Genomic DNA, 23,197 nt, shown 5'->3' with positions numbered 1-23,197 from the left:
ATCAGAGCAGATTCCTCACTTTGTGGAAGTTTAACAAAAAAAAAAAATTACATAACCCTGAAGCAGTGCCTACAGTCAATTAAATATTTAGCAAATAAATGTACCTTCATTTTGAAACTTGATGGATGCAAGCCAGCGCATATAAAAAGTTGCCGTATGTTTAGTTGCGCCGCATTATGACATTGGCTGAAACCTATGTGAATGTCACAGACCTCTTCCTTGCATCTGTTAGATATGTAAGACCTTCCACGCGGTCAGAGTTTGGACTTGCTGCATTAGCCGTTCTCAGTGGAAGGCTGTCTCACAGATGGCTGAGCAGTGACGGATAGGCAAAAGGGCAGGCAGACTGTACTGATCTTGTCCTGGCCGGACAGGGGAATAATCCTGTAGGAAGGTGCCCTGGCAGGGTGGTACTGCTTTGGTCAGGTGACAGAAAGCTGCTGGGTGGTGCACTTGAGGACAAATCTGCCTTTTTTCTTTTTTATATGTAGTCCATTGGAGAGATGACTCACCGTTGTGACTGCTGACAACAAATGGAAATGTGTGTGTGTTTGAGCATGTATTTTTGTTGGCACTGGCATATTGGCCCTCGGTATGTAGCAACAGATCTGTGGCCAAAAGTGACATTGCTGGACAAACTCACTAAGCTCGACCATCCTCTAGTTTGGAATGAGCTTGCCATCCCCGCTGCCAGGCTGAAAGACTTTGTATCCTCAAACCGCGTATCCTCAAACCGCGACCGTTCTGTGCTGGGAACCCGCTCGCACCTGCCCATGTAGACTGAAACTGGCCATCTGCGTCTTTTCAAGCCGCACAATCCTGTTCCAGAGTTGGTATTAGCTTCATATTTGGTTGATTTGTTGAAAGCGAGCTGCTGGACTTCACAAACATGTTGAAAATTGAGTTTTTAACCTCTTGTTGATTCAATGCAGCACATTTGAGAAATAGATGTATTTTTAGTGTCAGCTCAAGAAAAGCACTTACAGAATATACCAGAATACATGCTTTGACGGTGTTCAAACTACTTTTAAATATGACTCATATCATGCACTTGTCTAAACAGGCAATGCTGCGAAACTGCCCTAGATGTGTTAAACACCCCACCCTGGAATATTCATCCTAACATCGTCAGCAAATATCGTCATATAATTAAATTTTAATTTATGCACTCAATTTAAGCATTAGAATTTGCATTCTGACATGCGTTGTCACTGTACAAAACAAGGGTCTCAATATTTGAGTGCTAATGTCAGTACAGTTTAAATGGTTTAGGAAATGGATAAAAGGTTTTTTTTTGTTTAGTTTTTTTTGTGCTTTGCTTTGTTTTTGGCTGTGCATTTTTCGCCCCAAGGGTAAACTGGCACATGATTGGTGTCACATGTGAGTGGGGAAAATCCAATTTGAGCCATGTTTAACTGCAGTGTGAATAAAGCCTTTAGTAGCCAGCATTCATTCTAGCATCATTGTGTGAGTGCAATACACAATAAAAGTGCTTTCTGACAAGAGCAGGTCTTTATTGTATGTAAAGGAAATTAATATATAAGCCATACATATATTGCTTCTTGTCGTGGTCCTGATCACTGTCCAAACAGAATGAAGCATTCAAGAGATAATAAACAAAATATGCAATCTGATTTTATGTTTGGGCACAAACTCAACAAATGGATATTTTATCCTGTCTATTTCTAAAATCTAGGCTGAGATCTGCTGGACAGTACAAAACATCCAGTGTTAACATTCTCCTCTCTCTCCCCACAGCTCTTTGTGATATGCACCCAATGAGAGCCCTGTTTCTGATCCCTAGAAGCCCAGCTCCCAGGCTCAAGTCCAAGAAGTGGTGAGTGCCCCTCTCTTTGTTCACAGAGGTCACAAAGACATACCCCCAGTGCAGAGCTTCTGCAAGACCAAACAAGATCTCCCAAGCACTCTGTCCCATCTACTTTTAATCAGAAAGTCAGTTCATTTGAGTGCAAACGCCTTGAGAAAGGTTGCTTGTAACCCCAGAAATACAGGTCTTTCCTTGTTAACAGCAACTTAAATGTACATGATTCCTAAACTTGTAAACACATTCACTCTTGCCAGACAGCTTGAAGAAAACAAGAAGCCAAAAATAAAGAGAGGGATCAGCCTGCAGCTTTCCCCTTAAGCTCTTCCTCATATCTGCAGGTCTAAAAAGTTCCAGTCATTCATTGAGAGCTGTCTGGTGAAAAACCACAACCAGAGGCCCAGCACAGAGCATCTCATCAAACATCCCTTTATCCGAGAACTGCCCAACGAGAGACAGATCCGCATTCAGCTCAAGGACCACATCGACCGCACCAAGAAGAAGAGAGGCGAGAAAGGTGAGCAACCTGATCAGCTTTATATATTAACATGTCAAATCAGACATACCCCGTTTTGTCTTTACACACTTTGTTGAACACACTAAAACAAATGAGCTACCATAAAGATGCACACAGCTGGGAAAATGCCATCACCAGATGCTCCATCTCTGCTGACATTTAGCATTTGTCACTTAACACATGACCCCCATTCTCCATTTTCCATTTGGCTTTTCTTTTCCCCCTATATAGCCCCTTAAATTGCTGATTGAAAATGAAGGATTTTGCTGTGTGGTTATAAATATGAAGAAGAGCGCTATATGAAGAAACTTTAGACCTAAACCAAAGCATTTTAGTAAATCAGTGAATGTTTGTATTTTTAAATATTACAAATATATAGACATAAAAGTTTAAAGAAATTAATAAACAAAAGCGATTGTAAAACATACTTATTGATATAGAAATTTTTTCTTTTAAATGCTGCTTTCTTTCTATTCATCATAATCCTTAAAAAAAAAGTATCACATTCTAGTGTTTTCAACTATGATAATAATAATAAGAAATGTTTATTGCACAGCAAATTAACATATTATAATGATTTCTGAAGGTTCATGTGACACTGAAGACTTGGGTAATAGCTGCTGAAAATTCAGCTTTGCCATCATATTTTACAAAATAGAATTATAATGTTTTATAACATGACTGTCACAGTCATGTATTATGTAATCACAGTATTTATTAACGAATATATTTCGAAACAACCAGTCATTATTCAAATAAGTCCTCATTATTAACAATCTTTTTAAATACTCTTAACCTTAAAATAACCTTAACCTAAAGTTATTTTTATGGAAATGCTTTGCTCAAAAAAAAAAAGTGTTCTACATTTATTTGCTGGAAGTGCCACTTGTCAGATATTCTATTAAATATGGTTTGTCCCTTAAAGATACAATAGTACAGCTTGTGTAATTTTAAGTGTCAGAGAGAGAGGGTGAAAAAATATTTAATTTAAAAACTAAATTATATTTGTGACTGGTGCTAGAATCCTTGAACATCATAAGCGCACTTCAGGGAAAAGCTGCAAAATCATGGAATATTGGCACTTTAAAAGCAGACAGATGCTTTAAGGACACAGAATGTCAAGGTACCTGACAGGGATCCCATCAGGGAGGGTTTTGCATGTCTGAAATTTGACTGCAGGACATTTTCACACTTGCAGATGAGACTGAGTACGAGTACAGCGGGAGTGAAGAGGAGGAGGAGGAAAATGACATGGGAGAGCCCAGGTACATCCCGCATGATGTGTTGGATTGGATGTGTGGATGTGGGTATATATGACAAACTGATTTCTTCATTCATCCATCTCAATGCAGCTCCATCATTAACATACCCGGAGAGTCCACTCTGAGGCGGGATTTCTTACGGCTGCAGCTGGCCAATAAGGAACGATCAGAGGCTCTGCGCAGACAGCAGCTGGAACAGCAGCAGAACGAGGGACACAAGCACCAGCTACTGGCAGAGAGACAGAAACGCATTGAGGAACAAAAAGAACAGAGGCGCCGATTAGAAGAGGTACGTCATCATGTGTGTGTGTGTGTGTGTGCAAGCCACAGTGTGTTTTCCATGACCGCCAAGGTTTACACCAGCAGTAGTCTCATGGCATAACTTCAGCTGCTCTGAGCTCATATGAAAATAACTTTTTTTTTAATATACATCTGTTAATTGAGGCTCTCTGTATTTGCTCACATAGATCTTCAGTATTTATATAGAGAACATCCAGATTAGCAGTTACACACAAATGCAGACCAGCATTCCTCTCCTACAGAGAGTGATGACTTTAACACCAGGCTCGGTGTAGCTTGAGGCCAAGGGTTATTTTAAGGAACAGTGCATTGTGGAAAGCAGGAAATCTAGCATGCTAATGATAAGCTAGTTTTGTGCAAAGTCTATTCTTGAAATACGACTACTAGGGCCTGGTAATATAATATATAACTGCAGAATATTCACAGTGATTTTAAACAATATTGTGACAATTACAGTGATTTTAATGCACTTTTTTTGGTTTGGAAATTAAGAATAAAATTGCTGTTAGAATTAAATACTGTAAAGAATGCTGTACATCAGTGGTTTTCAACGATGGTATTGCAGGTGGGCCGCCAATTACTAATAAAATAAATAATAATATATTTCATATATATAATTAAATAACAAAAAATAAATATTAAACTGTAACTATGCTTCCACTATTCGAGCTCGCTGATTGGTTTAAGAATAAACCGCCAATTTATCTTAGATATTTTGCTGCATATGCTACAGAACAACAAATTCAAACATGCATAAATGCTGTCAACATGTCTACCTGCTGCCGAGCTCTGCCTGGATCTGGTTTTCCCGTTTTGCTGAGCGGTGCAGCCCGAGTTATTTTCTGTTCATTGCCAGTTCATTCTAGGGCTGTGCGATTAATAGAAATCGTCATAAAATAAAGATTTGAGCCTGCGCGATTTCTAAATAATTTTATAGCAGGATTTTTCGCGGCCTCCCGCAGTATGCTATCCAAGCCAATCAGAATGCATTGGGCCTAGTGCGAGGACAGAACCGACTGGGCATATGCCTAACTCCAGGTTCACACACTGTCTGTGATGCGCCTTTTTTCCGAGCCCATGTTGACGGATCAGAGCGTTCTCACTGCACGCGGTAAAAGGCTAGAAATAAAAACGTGCGAAAATAATTAGTATCCAGCACATGTGCATAGAGAGAGTTGTGAGTGCACAGGATGCAGTTTAAGTGAGAGGAGACACGTTTTAAGTGCGCACACTCTCACCGGGTGAGGGCAGCGTATATCTGAGCAATCTGCGTGCGAGCGGAGAGATTTGCGCTCGTGCATTATTTTAATGTGCTTTCGCGTTACAATAATGCGCTCTCTCTGCTCACACATATATATCCACACACATACTGTATATATTTATATTTATTTTTTTACCATTAGTCTATAAATGTTGTTACACCTTTACTATAGTGTTTATTTTGACTAATGTCTGTTCTAGAGACGTTACAACTTTTTGATAAAGCTATAATTGGTTTTCTTTTGGAAATATGTTTCAAATTCATCCTGAATGCATTTATGACTGTAAAGCATATATGTGTGCATCAAAATTGTGATTTAAAATCGAAATAGCAAAATTAATCAAATAAATCGCGATATGTTTTTTTTTTTTTTGTGCATATCACACAGCCCTAGTTCATTCAATAAATACAGTTAACAATCTAGCTTCTGAGTACTAAGTTATTAACCCAAAAATAGCGGGGTCAGTTATTTATTTATTTTTTTGCAGTGGGTTGCGCAAACATATATGTTTGGTTGTGTGGGCCGCGAGTTGAAAAAGGTTGGGAACCACTGCTGTACATAATTCTTAATACTAAAAATAATGGTTATAAAAAATGGGTTATTGTATAGCGAAGACGTGGTTTGACTTGGGCTGTTTGAATTGATTTACGTAAATTAATCGAACCTACAGTTTCAATGAATCAAACATTCCACTTCATTTGTTGCCCAAATATGTTTAAGATATTCCTTGTTGGTAATTTTTCATTTTTAAAAATATTTAGTAACATTTATGTATAAAATTAGATTGTAGATTTTATCTGTGCTTAGAAATACGTGCTTAGAAATACATACATACATACATACATACATACATGCTTACATATATGTATGTAATAGGGGTGTAACGGTACGTGTATTCGTACCGGACCGTTTCGGTACAGGGCTTTTTGTTTGCGGAACATAGGTGCATTTTCGTGTTTCCAAACGAACATATTAAGTGGCGGAAGTCTTCGCGTTCAGCGCAAATCCCGCCCTGCAGCTGATTGCGTGACACCTGCTTCGCGTTTTCTGTGTCTTTACACACCAGAATCGTGCCTGACGCGGCGCTGGCGCACTGCTGCTACTGTAGGTGACAAAGAGGGAGACCGCCGAGACCAGGATCGACAGACCAGGATCTTGTCTTCACTACAACAATATCTATACTTCATGTTGAGCATAAATATAAAGCCAACTGATAAAGGACACCGTCAACAGTATTGACGGTGTTTGACAGGTGCAATATGCCAGTGTGTCACCGGCCTAAGGTTTTCAAAAGGCATCACGCGCAGGCGCGGATTTATGGGTGGGTCTGTCAATCACCCAGATTGACTGGTGGCCCACCCAATCAGATTAATAAAAACAATTTATTTTTTTAATTTTAATAATAACGAATTAACAAATAATTTAATTTTAATAGTTTCCTGAGGACATTTAAGTACAGTAGCTACGAAAAATAGCTACAAAATAAAAATATTATGTCGCCATATCACGTGTCAGTCCAGTGATGCTATCACGCAACACAGCTCGTTCTCTTGTGAATTTTTTTTCTGCACGGGCCGGCCAAACGCTCTCCGTGCGCGCACTGACTTAAAAGTGGCGTAACGCCACTGTTACACTGTTACACTGTGAAACACACATACTCCGTGTGCAGTGCGTGACTGATCCACGACTGTAGGCTACCACAAACACATACTCACTATTTGTATTTCAAATCCAGAAGTTATCAGAAACTTTTATTAAAAAAGTAAAAAAAAAAAAGGTTTGTCAGCATTGTGATTCTCTTTGTACATATACACTCTTTAATAGACATTTTAACACAATTTAAACAATGTATTATTCAGCACTACTTATATAGATTAATATATTAAGTTGCTCAAACAAGTGGTTAAATATTTAACCATGTAGTACTTATTTTAAAATCGCAAACATTTCAAATTAAAACTTAAAATTTACAAAAACAGCCGACTATCATGCATTTTCTTTTGCATTTAAGTTTAAATACAATAAATATTGCATGTCACAAAGAAATTGTTTTTTCACCTCCACCATGAATGAGACGAGAGTTGTTCATTATGTCGCCTTGAAGTAAATTTTATTTTTCCTTGCTTTACCCCGGTCCTAAAGTAAAAAAAGATGACTGTGTAAAAGAGTATAATTAAATTAAATGCATTTATGGTGAGATTACTACATTTTATTTAATTAAACGCATTAATGGTGAGATTATTATATTTTCATGTCAATCTGTGTTCATTTTAGACCACGAACCATGCACTGTCAGCCTGTCACTTTAATTCAGCGAGTGCAGCACATCAGAAATAGACTCGGTGCGGAAACGATCTCTGCACTGCACCGCACATGGAACGGATCGCCGGACCGCATCCGCACGCAGTGTGAAAGCTCTATAATACGGAGCCCGGGGATCAGGTGTATAAGATTAAAAAACCCGAGGCCCCTCCGTATATTCACCAGGCCCACCTATTAATGACGTTCTGTAGCCTATCCACCACTGATCACGCTAGTGTGAACATCACTACAACTAGGAAAAAAACGATTGTAATTCAAACGCAGCTCCCGTCCGCATTTAAACAGACCTTTGCTCTTAATTCTGATCGGTCCAACGCAATAACGAAATCTGAGCAGGTCTCAAAACTGAAACTGTTCATGCTGCACTTTACACTTTGGAAAAGTTATATATATTTTTTAAATATGAGCAGGCCTACAAGCTGAGATTGGTAATGCTGCACTGTAATCATAGTTATTTATTTATATTTTTCATTATATTTTATTATATGATATTGGTTTGAGACAGAGTATTTTATTTAGTGGAGAACTTTGCAGCAGTATTTTATTTCTTATTCTTTTTTTATTTTATATATATTTTATTAAAAAGTATTTTTTAAAAGTGTAAACAAATTAAAAAAAGTTTATAGTAATAAACAACCTGCAGTTTAATGTTTGCATTTCTTTCCCTTACTGTACCGAAAATGAACCGAACCGTGACTTTAAAACCGAGGTACGTACCGAACCGTGATTTTTGCGTACCGTTACACCCCTAGTATGTAATGTGTGTGTGTGTGTGTCTGTATATATATATATAATAAAAATGGTACTTAACAAAATGACTATGAATTAAACTAAAAATAAAACTCCATCGTACTGCCTCTACCCTTTCAGAACACATCCATGCATATTGAGATATACTGACATCAAAAGGCTGATAAATATTGAGGTCTGAAATAAATGTTTGTCATATCACCAAGCTCTAACCTACTGATGTGGATAATGGAGGACATCAGCTGGTCTGAATGAATTGTCCATTTTGCTTCCCAATAGCATCACACATTAACAAATGACACACTCCAACAGAGTCTTACTGGAGTCTCACTGAGGACGTGGAAGGAAAAATGCTTTTACACTGTTGCTTTGTAAAGACAGATATTCAGCTGCATGATTGTGCGTGTGTGTGTCTCTCAGCAACAGCGGCATGAGCGTGAGCTCAGGAAGAAGCTGGAGAGGGATCAGAGACATCGCTATGAGGAGCAGCTCCGTCGAGAGGAGGAGAGGAGACAGGCCGAAAGGGAGCAGGTACACACACAGCACCGCTCCGATGACACAACTGGAAACCAACTACACACTCAATTAATAGAAGTTAATTGTTGTTAAAGTAACCCTGTGAATGGCTCCATAACGAAGAGGTTCTGTGGAGAGCCAGATAAGATGTGGGAAATGAGCGCACAGCACCCCTGCTTTTCTCTTTATCTACTCCAGGAAGATTGACCATCTAACATCCTTAACTGGGATGTGTGTGTGTGCGGCCGCATGACCTTGAACCATTCCCCCACACATCTCATGATGTATGAAGGGACGGCTGAGTCACTGACTTGATAAATAGAAGAGAATATCTCTCTTTCATTCGTGTGGGTGATGTTAATTACCTTGCAGAGCTGTCGGTACGTTTCTAAGAAGGGATCTGTTAATGGCCGCTATTTTCCAGAGCTCTGACCTGCGTGCTTGCTCACACACCACTCGCGCTGAAGAGATTTTTCCATCATCATCATCATCATCTCACAGTTGCTCTTGAGAACACAGTGATTACACTCCCCTCTCTCTCTGCTCTCACTATCAGTATCCTCTCCCACCTTCCTTGTTCTCTCAGGCACACTGTTTCAGGTGTGCTGATGTACAAACTCCCAGTGTGCTCTTTCTCTCTCTTCACACGTTTACACCCGCTCTTCACTCATCACACGATCAGCTCTGTTCTCTCCCACGCATTCCACAGTTCTACACCACTTCATTAATTTGTGTACATGATCTTTAACTAAAGTGTTGCAACCATGTTTTTAAAGTATAACCACAGTTTTACTACAAATACCATGGCTAAAATGTTTTTTTTTTTACTTGTAGTAAAATCATGGCAAATTTTAGTAATGTTCATTTTTCTTAACTAGCTATCCTTCTGTCTAACTAGCTATTATACTGTTGCTATCATTCTTACTATGGTTTTATTTAACTAGCTGGTTTTTTTTTTCAGACTATGGTTCTAGCTAGCTATTTTTGTTCTAGCTACTGTTCTATCTGTGGTTTCAGTTATCTATAGCTGTTATGGTTCTAGATGGCTAGCTATTGTTTTACCTAGCTGTTTCAATTTAGTTAGCTGTCTTTGTATCTAGCTGTCATCTTGTTATGTACAATTTTATCTAGTTAGCTTGATCTTTTTCCAATATATGATTAATAGCTTGTTAGCTGTTGTTCTGTCGATCATTTTATCTCACTAGCTAGATGGCATTCTAGCTAATTAGGTGTTGTAGTTTTATCTATGGCTTTATATGTTTAGCTAGATATTGTTTAGTCTTTAAGGTTCTAGCTATCATTCTAACAGCTGTTGTTCTAGCGGATTAGCTATAATTATATGGTTCTAGTTGGATATCTAGTAGTTGTCCAGTGTCATTTTGCTGTTCGATCCATCTCACACTTATTCATCTTCTGTGGTCTTGTCCTGTCACACTTTTACTCCAGATCCTGTACAAACTATGATAAACTCGTTTTTCTGTTTATTTTTTTCCCCTGTCTTTCCATCTCTTGTGTTGCGACTGGTCTGTAGGAGTATATCCGTCGTCAGTTGGAAGAGGAACAGAGACAGCTCGAGATCCTGCAGCAACAGCTTTTGCAAGAGCAGGCGCTCCTACTGGTAACAGAGAGAAGACACTAGCCTTGCTGTACCCCTGAACCCTGTGACTCCTCTCCCAACACGCTTCTGCGCTGACCCATATCTAGCTGTTTATCGTTTGGCCTCCTTGCATGCAGAATCACAATACTGTTATATTTTGCTTTGAAGTATTAAAATTAATTGTGTTTTTTTTTTTTGCTTGTCCTTGTAATATATGAGAAATTTCACCATTTAGGAGAACTAGAATGTAGTTTTTGACTTGGTAACAGTGTTGAGGAGTGAGATTTAAGTTATGTTGTAAGCTGGACTTGAAACTGAATTTCCCATCTGAGCAGCATGACTCCAACTGTTAGGAACACAATTGTGCCAACTACTCTGCTACTGTTTGTACAGCATATGGCAACTGTATAGAGAGAGATTTTAATGTTTTTAACATTTAGGTACATTACATCATGTTTATTCATGATGATATTCATCTTCACTACACATTATATCAGTGCAAGCATATAGACTGACTAAACAATACAGACAACAAAACAAGATATATATATAATCCTTAACAAATTAAAACATTCGTTCCTGTGAAATCCCACTTGCTATGATGCATTTTATGTGAAACTGGGAGAGATGTGGACCTTAGCAGGTCTTTCCTTCCTTTCTTTCTTTTCTTTTAGTTTTGACGTTTAGAGCAGGCCAGGATGATGCAAAAAAAAAAGTGTTTTCCACCTAAGCCACTAGGGAGACAAAGGAGAAAAGAGAATGATAAAAGAGTGAAAAGCTGCTCTTGAGGATTTTATGTTCCCGGTAGCTCCATTCTTGAGCTTTTATGGACAGAAGAGTGGTACTTGTGTCTTTTTTTCCATCTACGTCACCATCCCAGATTTCTGCCATTGATGCAGAACTATGCCTGGAATGGATTTGTATCTTCCCATTTGTCTTGAGCTACATATAATTGATCCAGCACATGCATGTTTTGATTGTGTTTGTGTGCCAGTGTATGGACATTGCGCTTTCGTGGTACTGTGTTGAAGTCCTTGCAATTGCATGGCCCTTGTCGATGTTTTGCAAAAAAAAAAAAAGTTTAATATATATAATTATCATAATCTCTCTGTGTCTTCAGGAGTATAAACGTAAACAAGTGGAGGAACAGAGACAGGCAGAGAGACTGCAGAGACAGCTCCATCAAGAGAGGGCTTACCTTGTCTCTCTCCAACAACAGCAGCAGCAGCAGCAGCAACAACAAGACTCTAGACCCGCAGAGAAGAAGCAACTCTATCATTATAAAGATCCAGTCAACCCAAGTGATAAACCTGCCTGGGCCAAAGAGGTGTGTAAAACTGAAATAAGACTGAATTTGTCCTTTTTTTCCAGCATCACAGTGTTACTTACTCCATGGATGATGTGATGATGTGAACCGTAAACCTTTGTTTGTTTTTTTGTTTTTGTTTTTTTGTCCTGACCAGCTGTGACCATGATAAGCAACAATTACCAGGGCACACTCTCTAGCCCAACAGTAAAATCTGATTAGTCCAAAATCATAATGCTAATAACTGTACATTTAACATCAAATATTTTCTGATTGGCTTCGTATCCTCCACTGTGCAGACAGACAAAATGCTTGTCACTGGAAACACATTGCATCTGGTTAAGACATAGTGTTGCACTGCAGAAATGTTTTCCAGCACATTTTTCAGGGTCACCAGCCTGGAAACTTTTACTGAAAGTCCAACAATACTTGATGCTGAGTCAGCAAAATGAAACTGGACAGATTAACTCTCTTGTTTTATCCTAGCATGTCAGCAAAAAGACCACCACAGTCCATTTAGAACACTATATATAAACTGAAGGAAACCGTATTTAATGTCTTTGTGAAGCAATCTGGAGTCTTTCTTTTGAACTACATTCGCTACAGTGTTCTGGTTTTATTTTTGCTTTACTAGGCCAAGCGCACACTACAAAACAGAAGGTTGTTGCATAAATTAGTAATCACAGATCTCAAAATTTGTTTTTACACAAAAGCACACAAATTAAAGGTGCATTCAATAGTTTGGTGCTAATAATTTATTAATTTTTTTTTAAACTCATGATCCACTGTGTTTTACTAAATGCCGGACTGAATCCTCATGCACATTGGCATTGTTTGGTGATATGAAGAACAAAACTTAGACAATGTAACACACATGATTTACCAGCATAGAAAATAGAAGAATCAGTAATTATATGGCTAAAGAAGTGAAGGTCTGAAGACAGACAGACTGACATATATGGAAAAACTAGAAAAAATATTGGCAAGACATTCACAACATGGAAAGATTTGATGACAGAGAAAATCCTGAGTAGGAGTTATTTTTTTTATTGGACAGATTAGTGATACTGGTAAGATTTATAGAGCAGTTTACACAAAAACATTTTTGTGTAATCATGCTGATCCACGTAGAAAGATGGCAGTGTCTAACAGTATTGGTTGTTAAAGTACACAAAGAATAGCAACACTAACTCTAGCTAAAGAACTACTGAATGCACTTAACACTACATTTGATTCTTGTCCACAAACATGGAACTGGAATATATTTGGTGACATGTTGGACGTTGGTGAGACTTTGAGACCTCAGTGTGAAAAGCAATCTGAGTTTCAGTCTTGTAGTATGCACTTGGCCCAGATGTTTTTTAACCAACTTAACTGTGTTTAACAAAAAACTCTTGACTCACTGTTTCAGGTCCATGGCCGGCCCTTGAAACAGAGCCAACCCATCAACCACAAGTCTTCCTCATCCTCTTCATCCCCATCCCGTCAGCGCCACGTCCCTCACCGGAGCCCCTCAGACCCCACTAGAATGCTTCCCCCTATTAGAGAACAGGTCGCCAAGCATTTACATCACAGGAAGCACCAGCAGCCCAGCTTTTGTGTCTCAGGACAGCAAGAGAGTCGAGAAAAGATTAGCCAGCAGGTGCGACAGCATAGGGCCTTCCAAAAGGCCGGGCAGGAGGCCCGCAGATGCAAGCCCAACCCAGTGATCACTAAAGCGGTTAGTTCAGAGGACCTGGCCTCAGCCTCAGATGCAAAGCTTTCACCGTTCCATAGACTAGATGTAGATGAGTTGCTCCCACAAATCGCCATTAACTATGAGAGTCTGATGGTCGATGAGGACAGCTTGCTGTCTAAGTCAGCCCCAGAGCACTCGTTTCGAGAGATTAAGGCCAAAGAGAAGCGTTCAAACTCTGTGTCGTCCAAGAAACTCCTAAGCGTGCCGAAATGGGAGTGGGCCGTGCCTCTCGCAACGTTCTGTTCAGACGATTCAGTTCTTGTGAATCGCTGCTCCTCTGCTCTTGACCTGTCTTCATCCGCTTCGGTGGAGTTGATCATGAAGAGTTTTAACCAGCCCATCTCGCGTTCCAAATCTTGTGAACGTGAGGGCATTCATATTTTTCACAGTAAATCCCCTAAAAATTCCGATATGGCCTCACCGCTCCGTTCTGTATTGGACTGGGTGGGGCTCTCTCCTCGTAGCACACACAGAGCAAGCCCAGTCTCCTCAAGGTCGCCATCCCCAGGTAGCCGTCGCAACTCCTTGGTCAGCCCCATTTTATCCCCCGAAGGCTCCCTGTTCTCCCCCACCAACATGATGACAATCAGGCCTCTCATTAATTGAGCTGGTCTGCGATCTTTGTAAATTTGTGTGAATAGATGTAAATAGCTTGTCTTATGTTACTGATTTGCACTCTTAATCCTAAAAATTAAATGTCAAGTAATGGCTTTTTTTTTTTTTTGCTGAATGGCAAAATCTATACATGTGATGCGATCTAGGAAAAGCCAATACATGATGAAATTGCACCTTTTTTAGATTTGGATACCATATGAATCCTGAAAGTCCTTCCCAAAACTGTTTTCATTTAGTCCATAGCTTGAAGATCACAAAAGTTATGGCTATCTGAATTTGGCTTATAGTGATGATTTTTCAGAATGGAATTTTGAGAAAAACGGATTTAAAGTGAGACGGGTTTCGCTTTCACTTCTGCTTAACAATCGCTGTCTGTCAGGAGCGCTATACTGCATCATTACACAAAAAGACTAACACTACCCTAGACAGTAACAGTTTTCCACTGTATGTCATTTGATGGGCATAGTCTCAGAACTTTTGATCACCCCCTTGTAGGCTATGTTTAGATAGCACAAATAGTGTACCTTGAAGTTGACATTTAGAAAAACCAGTGCAGCGCAACTGTTTGCGCACCTGTGCATATAACAGATTGTTATCGGACTCTTCCTCTTTAGTAACTTTAACATCTGATCCTTCATCTCTGGATGTGAAACATCTTTAAGGGCACTGACATCACCAAGATTGAGTAGACGGAGACAAGCAAGATTGTCTAAGTGAGCAGCAGTTTTTGTGGTGTTAAGAGAAAGCATCTCCATGGCGTGTTCTTAACATGAGAGAAAGACAGTCTTTTCTGTCTGTGGCAATAAATCGCTATTTTTCTGCACTAAACAAGTTAATTTTGCCAAAATATTTTCAGAGCTGATAGAAAAGATGTTATTGAATAATAATTGAATGAAATCCTAATTTTGACAAAAAGAATTGACATTCAGCCTATTATTTTTAATTTCCTGAAAATGTCCCAGTGCGACATCTGACAGTTTTTTCCAGATCACATCACATATGTACATTATGCAACTGACCATTAAGTAATCAATCAGTACTTCATCATGAAAGCCCCTTTGCATTAGTTTGCCCCTGATCCTCCTGATTCTGATGGCCCACCACCCCGACTGGATGCCCTCAGTGTTTGTGTAAGCCAGCATAATCAGTGCAACCCATTGCTGGGTGCTTCTGGGTGCATTGCACGTTGGTGTTGGAGCCGCTCTTTTTCTCTTGCAGGGTGGCATGTGGTAAACTCCTCAAATAGTTTAAAACATCCACTTTTGTTATGTAGTTTTAAAACTAAATGTTTAATGTAAAAAAAAACAACCACTGAATTTTGTATGAATTGGGCGAAGTGTTCAGATTTCTGGAAGTACTCCTGGAAAGCTGAATCCATTCAATTAATTTTGTTTCTCTACATCATGTCCTAACCAGCCACAACAAGCGCAAAGCCACAGTAGATTGCCTAGTCAGGAAAATCTCATTAGTCTATATTCCAAGTGCTGTATGAAAGACATAAGGCCAACCTGAACTTACCCTGGTTCCCTCAACAGAAAAGCCAACAGGATTTAATAAGAAAAATAACTCTTATAATAATAAATAAATAGAAAACAAGGTCTGTGGCTAATTCTGGCAACTTTTTTGAGTTTAATAAAATGACATGAAGATATTTTGACCTTGACCTTTAACCAAAAATCCATTGACTTCTGGAACATCTCATTTCCAGGTTTTAAGACTCATTCCTGCAGCACTGTATATATATATATATATATATATATATATATATATATATATATATATATATATATATATATATATATATATATATATATATATATATATATATATATATATATATATATATATATACATACACACAATATATACATATATATATATACATACACACAATATATATATATATATATATATATATATATATATATAATGAATTTCCTCTTATTGGATGTGATTGTATCATGTCCTGTAGCAGTTTCATGTTCATTGAAAACAGACAAATTTCTTTTGTTGCACTGCGCTTGGATAGGAAACAAAGCTAGCTTCTCAACCAAAATAACCAGTTTTTTAGACGCCAATGGGTCATCAGGTTGCCATTTAGACTCTATGACTCTATTATGACTCTAGACATATCATGTCTCTGAGGAAGATGCAATACATCTCCACACTAACCACCAAATTTTTTTTCTCCGAATTTGACAAGCTTCTTTCCCAGTAGGAATCCACATTTCTGAGACACTGGGTTTTTTAACCAGTGTCTGTCTAATTCTTTGAAAAGATCTGTTGGTGCAAACAAGAAGCCCTCAAGTTGTGAGACACTGAAAGACTAAAAGTTATCTCCTAAATTTAGATATGAGATATTTAGAACTGCACTGATTACCTCAATGACTTTCTTAGAAATTAGACTGGAACTGAAATCCTTTAATCTAGTTGCCATGCAGTGTCTCATATATTGGCTTTTTCTATTGCCAAAGCAGATTCTTTACCCATTGAAAAACTTTCTATTCTTTCACCTCTCAAAGGTCTTCAGTCTCTCTGCTTGTAGAAGGTGCTGGTCTGCTCTAACCAATTGTTGTATGAATGACCCGATCAACATGCAACAGCTAATTCAGCTTCTAGCTGAATAGACTGCTTTTCTCTTTCAGATGGTGTGATAGTTTCAACTGATTAACTTTAGTGTTTGCTTGTGCATTTCCCAAATATGTCTTTTCTAGAGCATTTTGCAGGGCTTGCTAGTTTTCGCTTGTTTGGTTGGTGGTGGCTGAGTTAAACAGTTTGGCCTGTTCTTATGTGACTTTTTATTATTTATGAAGGTTGAGGAGCGCTCTAAACTGAACCGCCAGAGTTCTCCTGCCCTGCAGCATAAAGTGGCTAACCGTATCTCCGACCCTTCCCTTCCTCCACGCTCAGAGTCCTTTGGCAGTGGGGGAATTCAGCCGGCACGGACCCCTCCTGTGCACCGCCCTGTGGAGCCTCAGGTATAACATTTACCTTTTAAAGCATTAATTATTAACTAAATCAGTACTGTATCAGTTATTTATTTTTAGTAAAGTTTTTCTGTTATCGTTAGTGAATCTCTCAAAAGAATATCCATTTTTGTTCATAATGTTGTGATGCACAAATTCACAATGCAGCATTTTATGAAAATAATTGTCCGCTTATTATACAGAATTGAATATTGCGCATCCCTAATTAATTTATTATAAAACAAGTTTTTAAACCAGTGTGAAACATCATTTCGTCCTTTAGGGGTGTTATTGGAGACATCTAATAAGTATAAATAAATGTTCTAATACACATGGAAATCCATCCAGCAAATAACAGTTCTTTAGAAAAAATAATTTGTAAAACATCCTTATCCTGTATTCACCAATGACTGAAAAGGTCATGAAAATTCATTGGTGAAAGTGTCATAATTCTGATCTAAGCACTTAATGCTTTCTTCTTCTTCTTAGATGGCTCATTTGGTTCCAGTGAGATCCCATAGCTCCTCTCTGTCAGTCTCTCAGTCTTTGCATGATCAATCTGCCAAGGGCGTTTCAGCCTTCCAGGAGAGCCTGGTGTCCCATCGGCCAGAGATGCCACGGCAGAACTCCGACCCAACTTCAGAGATGCCCCCTCCGGCCCCCCGCATGGCCAGCCGTGAAGAAAAGCCTGACCGCAGTTCCCCCTGGCTAATGGAAGAAGACGTTCCTCCAAAGGTTAGAATTATACAGTAATGAACTTAAAAAATGAGCTTTACTTCTTCCTATTTTCAAGACTTCACACCTGAAGAGATATCTTTTGATAATGTTTTTGACAAATGCTTTACATTTCAAAAGTTTGGGGTCGGTATGATTTAAAAAAAAAAAAGGTTTTTGAAAGATGTATCTAATGCTCACCAAGGCTGAATTTGTTTGATTTAAAAATTACAGTCATAATAGCAAAGTTGTAAAATATTATTGCTAAGTGTGTCCTTTCTGAACAAAAGTATTACTTTTTCAAAAAGAAAAATAAATCTTACTGACCTCAAAATTCTGATTGGTAGTTTGAATGACAAAGACTTTGTAGTAAATAAATGATTCAAAGACTATTAATAAAATATGCAGTCTGTCTTTGTTATTTAAGAGAACTGATTATTGTGGTCACGCTATGATCCCTCGTCTCTGACGTTTGGTCATTTGTGTGTTTTATTAAAGTTGTGCGGTACTACCCAGGTTCCTCAGCGGACCACATCTATCTCCCCTGCTCTTGTGAGGAAGAACTCTCCTGGGAACGGAGAGTCCAGTGGAGGGGGGCGAGTGGCCCCCCAGCTCATCCGCACCAGGTCAGCTCAACTCAGCTCTGTCAGATCACATGCTGGAGTCATTGCTCTACGTTGGTATATTGAAGTACTGACTGTATCTTAAACTCTCCAGTAATCCAGACCTGAGGAGGACAGAGTTGTCCCTGGATGTGGCTCTGCAGAGAACCAGCAGTAACAGTTCATCCAGCTCCAGCACACCCAGCTCTCAGGGCGGCTCGCAGCCTGGATCCAGTGAGAGGAACCAGCCGAAAGGTGAGAATGCTTGAGTTTCTGTAATGAGGACAAAACAATTCTAGAATACAATTCTGGATAAAAGAATCCTAGAAATCTTTTAAATGAACGTCTCGCACAACTTTGAAGCCATAAAGTTTTTGATGGGACAATCCCTCTGGTTTAAGTTACAATTCAATTATTTTGAGGGATCAAACCCGAAACCATCTGGAAAGCAGCCTTGAGGTGTTTGACCACTGCACAACACCATCTAAAAGAAATGCGTTTTCTAGCTTTTATTTACAGGACAGTAGAGGCAGATGGGCAATTGGGGAATAGAAAGGATCAGGACTTGATCCAGGCTAGATTTAAACATGGGTCCCCATGAGCAAACCTTTTGTTACAAGCCAGTGTGTGTGTTCATGTTGTGTTGTGAGTAAGTAGTGCAGATGTGGCCCTCCCAGAATGCCTCAGTCTGACAGTCTCCGAGGGACTGAAGAAGCTGGCACTCATTCAGACTTCATTCTGGTTGCTTTTGCTGGGCAGTTCTGTTCACCATGTCAGATGTGCAGTACTGCGCTCGTCCTCCAGATAATGAAGTGGATGTATAGTGTGACATGGTGGATACATTGTTTGCCTGTTTTAACACTAATGCCAGCAATATCAGAGTTTTCATTCTGTTTGAGAACAAGTTGTCTTTTACATCCCCTCACTAATAATCAGAATAAGGGTCGATCAGTATGAGTTTTTCTTAAACTTTTACATTTGATGTCCTTTAATCTCAAACATGTGGTTACAACCTGTTATGATGTTTTCCAGGCACTGGTAAATCAGAAGGATCTCCAGTGGCATTACAGGAGACTTCCAAACCAATTCAGGAGGAAAACAGAGAGTTGAACAAACCTGGTCGACCTGCGGTAAGATGCATCCCAATAGCCCCTAAATATGATCTAGTCATTCTTAATTTCTTGTCTCGATATGTACAGTACACTTTTATTTGAAGCTACTTTGTCACCTCATTTTTATCTAGCATTTGCTTGAAGGTGCTTTTAGTTCTCTTCAGATGTAGATGTGACCTCCAAACACAGTTCTAGACTAAAGAACCTTCAGACGCAGATGCTGTTTTACAGTTGGAGGCCAAATGTCCCACTGGTTGCATTGTCCAGACTGTACTCTCTGCCAGTTTTCCACTTGTGAACACTCAAAGCTTTTTGATGAGTGATGCACTGATACATTGAAATTCTTGGCAAAAACTTTTAGCACACTTGGCCAAAACTGCTATTTAAAATTAGACCTTGTTCGGAATAACTATCAATTTTATCAATATGAATTATATGAGCTTAATAAACTAAAATTGCACTTACAACTACTTAAATTGTATGTAAAATAATAAATAAATAATAAATACAATGGAAGTCAATTTCTGTAAAAGCACCTGCCAAATGCATAAAAGATTTTTAGCAATTAATTATATTATACATTGCCAGGGAATCACACCCATGACATTGACATTGCCAGCGACATGCTTTCCTACAATACCAAACCTTATCTTTTTTGTTTATTTGACTACATTTGTTTTTTATGGCAGGTCTATTTCTCTGAGTTATTTTGGCTTGGACAACCCAAGTCCTTACTTGAGGAAACTTCTATTAAGGCATGATGAATGTTTGAACAAAGGGCTAGAGCTGTCTACATAATTAGCTGACCTACAGTCTGTATTAACCAGTTCCAAAGCTCTTTCTTCACGTCTCTCCTGTGTTTTCTCTCTCTCCGCTGTTCTTTATCTGTCTTGTCACCTGGACCTCAATCAGTGCTGGAAAGCCAGAGTAAGGGTTGGTAACATTCCCATCCATCTTTCTCCCAGTCCCTCTCAATCTAAAGGTTGCTTGGCACAGGACTGTGGGAATTCTTGCCTGCTAATCTCAATAGCAACGCTGACTTGAGAAAAGCTTGTCCTCTTTCACCCTCTCAACTTTCTCACCAAGCTGGACTGCCAGTGGCTTTGTCAATGGAATCTATGTGTGGGTGTGTGTTATTCTCCCAACTTGGCTCAGATTCTCTCGCCCCAGCGCAAATAAGCCCAGCTGTTTGTTGGGACCCTTGCTGTTTCTATAGCAACTAAAGTTCAGGAGGGGGCATTTTTATGTTGGGCCTAAAGCTGGGATTACAGGTCAAATGCAAACTGGTTACAGATGACCTTTGCATTAGACCTCCAAAGTACTCAGCAAATCATTGCAGATATTTATTTATTTTTTTCGGTAGAAAATGTATCTGAATATGTGAGAATTTTACAACTGAATCATCTTCTACTTGAGCAAACCTCTAATAATGATTGAGCACCTGCTGTTTTGATAAACTTAACATTTTAATGATTTTAATCACCAGTGTTGGGACAGACACTTTAAATTTGGAGCTTGGTACTGTAGCACAGTTATAAAGCCTTTAAACCTCAGTAAAGCTATACAAATTCTGTGAACTTACTCAGATGAATCAGTGATATAATTTTTAACGGGTTCATTTTCTTGTACCATCAAATGGACTGATTCAGATCGCTATATGGCGCCTCACTGCCCATGAGGCTATTGGTGTTGACTACCGTTACATTCTTATAATCCAATTCATTTTAATGAACCCTGATGGTAATGTAACATAAAAAAAAATCAGCAACTGAGCTATTGAAGATAGCAGTGTTACTAGTTATATGATTATCTCTCTTTCTTTCAGGATCTGACTGCACTGGCTAAAGAACTGAGAGAGTTGCGAATAGATGAAATCAACCGGCCGCCCCTTAAACTGACCGACTACTCCTCCTCCAGTGAGGACTCAGAGAGCAGCGAGGATGAGGATGGTACTGTGGGGCATGATGGCACCGTGTCAGTCAGTGACATCCCCAGGATCATGTAAGTGTAAACCTTTAGTTCTCTCTTGTTCCTCAAAATACATTTGATGTCAGAGCTGTGCCTTAGCAGTCAGAGTCAGGGTGCTTATGGGGGCAGTTCATGTTCAACTGTTTTTATCCCCTCCTCCAGCCTTTATCCTACTAATAAAATAAACACAGAAATAAGAATCCTAAGCCTAAGTTTCCTGTATTTGTCTCCCTCAGGCCCTCTGCTCAGGGAAATAATGAGTCTTTCACAAGCAGCTGTGATGAGTCCTTCGGCGACTCCTACAACGATGAGTCTAAGGATGGCACCCTACGAATGAAAGACGTGAGATACCACTGCCAGCCACATTAGATATTATTTAGCTCCAAAAATGTATCATCTTTTACACATTTTTGAATTGTGTTTGATGTTCTCTATAGACCAATGAGAAGCAGCGCTTGGGACACAGCGAGAGCAATGGTTTCGCAGGCCATGGGAACCTACCAGACCTGGTGCAGCAAAGCCACTCCCCATCAGGAACTCCAACAGGCCTCAATTCCCAGGACCTGGAATCTATGGATGAGGTAGATAACATTTAAGAGGGATACATGTCTGATATTTAGCCAGGCAAAGCAATTTGGAATATCCCAATCTTGCCCTATCCTCCTCTCCCTTTAATTTGCTCTCATCTCCTCAATACAACTATAATTAAAATGAGACTAAAGAGTCTGAAAAGGTGTGGACAGCACTTTGCTATCCTAATGACTCTTAATGTTTTCCTAATTCTGTCACAGACATTATTTACTGACTCACAAAAAGTGAAAGTCTAAAATTCCCTGCTGTTTTTTCTGAACCATCTATTATCTAAGCAGCAGGAACTGTGCTTCGGTTGTATTTTTAGACCCAACTCCAGACTGTTTTTCTCTGAACGTCTGTTATTAAATCATTTTACTGGAGCTGATATGGTTTATTTGATATTTCTGTAGTTTGGTCATGGAGGTGGTTCGAAAGCTTCTTTCACTCCTTTTGTGGACCCACGTGTGTATCAGACCTCCCCCACAGATGACAACGATGAGAGCTCAGCGGCCGGTAAATATACAAATCACAAACAAACACATCTCATTATCAAAGTGTGCAACACTAAAAGGAAGAACATTTATGGAAAGCAATTTAGATATGACATTTTGGATAAAATAGGTTTTAGAATAGGCTTATTCTAGGCACTGAATGATTTCTGCGGGGTTTGGTTCTTAAAACATAAATGTTTCCTCTTTCGCATCATTTCATGTGTTTTCTTGTCTTCTCACCTCTGCAGCTTTGTTTGCTAATGAGCTGTTGCGTCAGGAACAGGCCAAACTGAACGAGGCTCGCAAGATCTCTGTGGTCAATGTCAACCCCACCAACATCAGACCTCACAGCGACACTCCAGAGATCCGCAAGTACAAGAAGCGCTTCAACTCCGAGATCCTGTGTGCTGCTCTATGGGGTAAATCACCCTCTCTCTGATACTTGCCTTTGTTGTTTTTAATTCCTCTTCTCATACATTCTTGAGTCATAATCCAATTCTGACAAGGCTGGTGTTTGGTGTTCAGGTGTGAACCTCTTGGTGGGCACTGAGAACGGTTTAATGCTGCTGGACCGCAGCGGTCAGGGCAAGGTCTATAACCTCATCACTCGCCGGCGCTTCCAACAGATGGAGGTGCTGGAGGGTCTAAATGTCCTGGTCACCATATCAGGTTTGTCCCACTACGAAAAGAACCACATAAAGTTGACATGTGCAGTCATTGCAGACATTTGTTTTATTAACATGTCAGCCTTGTCATTGATG

The 23,197-nt window shown here is 39.3% G+C and overlaps 1 protein-coding gene across 7 annotated transcripts in view; it reads left to right on the top strand.

The window, feature by feature from the left end:
* The window catches only part of LOC132096504 (TRAF2 and NCK-interacting protein kinase-like), a 106,898-nt gene that overhangs the window by 76,062 nt on the left and 7,639 nt on the right, over positions 1 to 23,197 (top strand). Inside the window, exons 9-27 of one of the 7 annotated variants that reach the window (XM_059501898.1) lie at positions 1,759 to 1,837; positions 2,167 to 2,342; positions 3,541 to 3,607; positions 3,695 to 3,893; positions 8,659 to 8,769; positions 10,286 to 10,372; positions 11,472 to 11,678; positions 13,069 to 13,377; positions 16,824 to 16,988; positions 17,466 to 17,711; positions 18,207 to 18,316; positions 18,408 to 18,547; positions 19,325 to 19,422; positions 21,230 to 21,405; positions 21,609 to 21,714; positions 21,810 to 21,953; positions 22,356 to 22,458; positions 22,685 to 22,855; positions 22,962 to 23,105. In XM_059501898.1, the coding sequence (XP_059357881.1) occupies positions 1,759 to 1,837; positions 2,167 to 2,342; positions 3,541 to 3,607; positions 3,695 to 3,893; positions 8,659 to 8,769; positions 10,286 to 10,372; positions 11,472 to 11,678; positions 13,069 to 13,377; positions 16,824 to 16,988; positions 17,466 to 17,711; positions 18,207 to 18,316; positions 18,408 to 18,547; positions 19,325 to 19,422; positions 21,230 to 21,405; positions 21,609 to 21,714; positions 21,810 to 21,953; positions 22,356 to 22,458; positions 22,685 to 22,855; positions 22,962 to 23,105 (2,838 nt within the window). Of the gene's footprint in view, positions 1 to 1,758; positions 1,838 to 2,166; positions 2,343 to 3,540; positions 3,608 to 3,694; positions 3,894 to 8,658; positions 8,770 to 10,285; positions 10,373 to 11,471; positions 11,679 to 13,068; positions 13,378 to 16,823; positions 16,989 to 17,465; positions 17,712 to 18,188; positions 18,317 to 18,407; positions 18,548 to 19,324; positions 19,423 to 21,229; positions 21,406 to 21,608; positions 21,715 to 21,809; positions 21,954 to 22,355; positions 22,459 to 22,684; positions 22,856 to 22,961; positions 23,106 to 23,197 lie in introns of all 7 variants that reach the window. The other 6 variants (XM_059501897.1, XM_059501899.1, XM_059501901.1 and 3 more) reach the window with 6 other exon arrangements.

This window comes from Carassius carassius, chromosome 20 (assembly GCF_963082965.1).
Source record: "Carassius carassius chromosome 20, fCarCar2.1, whole genome shotgun sequence".
Taxonomy (NCBI): Eukaryota; Metazoa; Chordata; class Actinopteri; order Cypriniformes; family Cyprinidae; genus Carassius; species Carassius carassius.
This window is presented reverse-complemented; position numbering and strand designations above follow the sequence as displayed.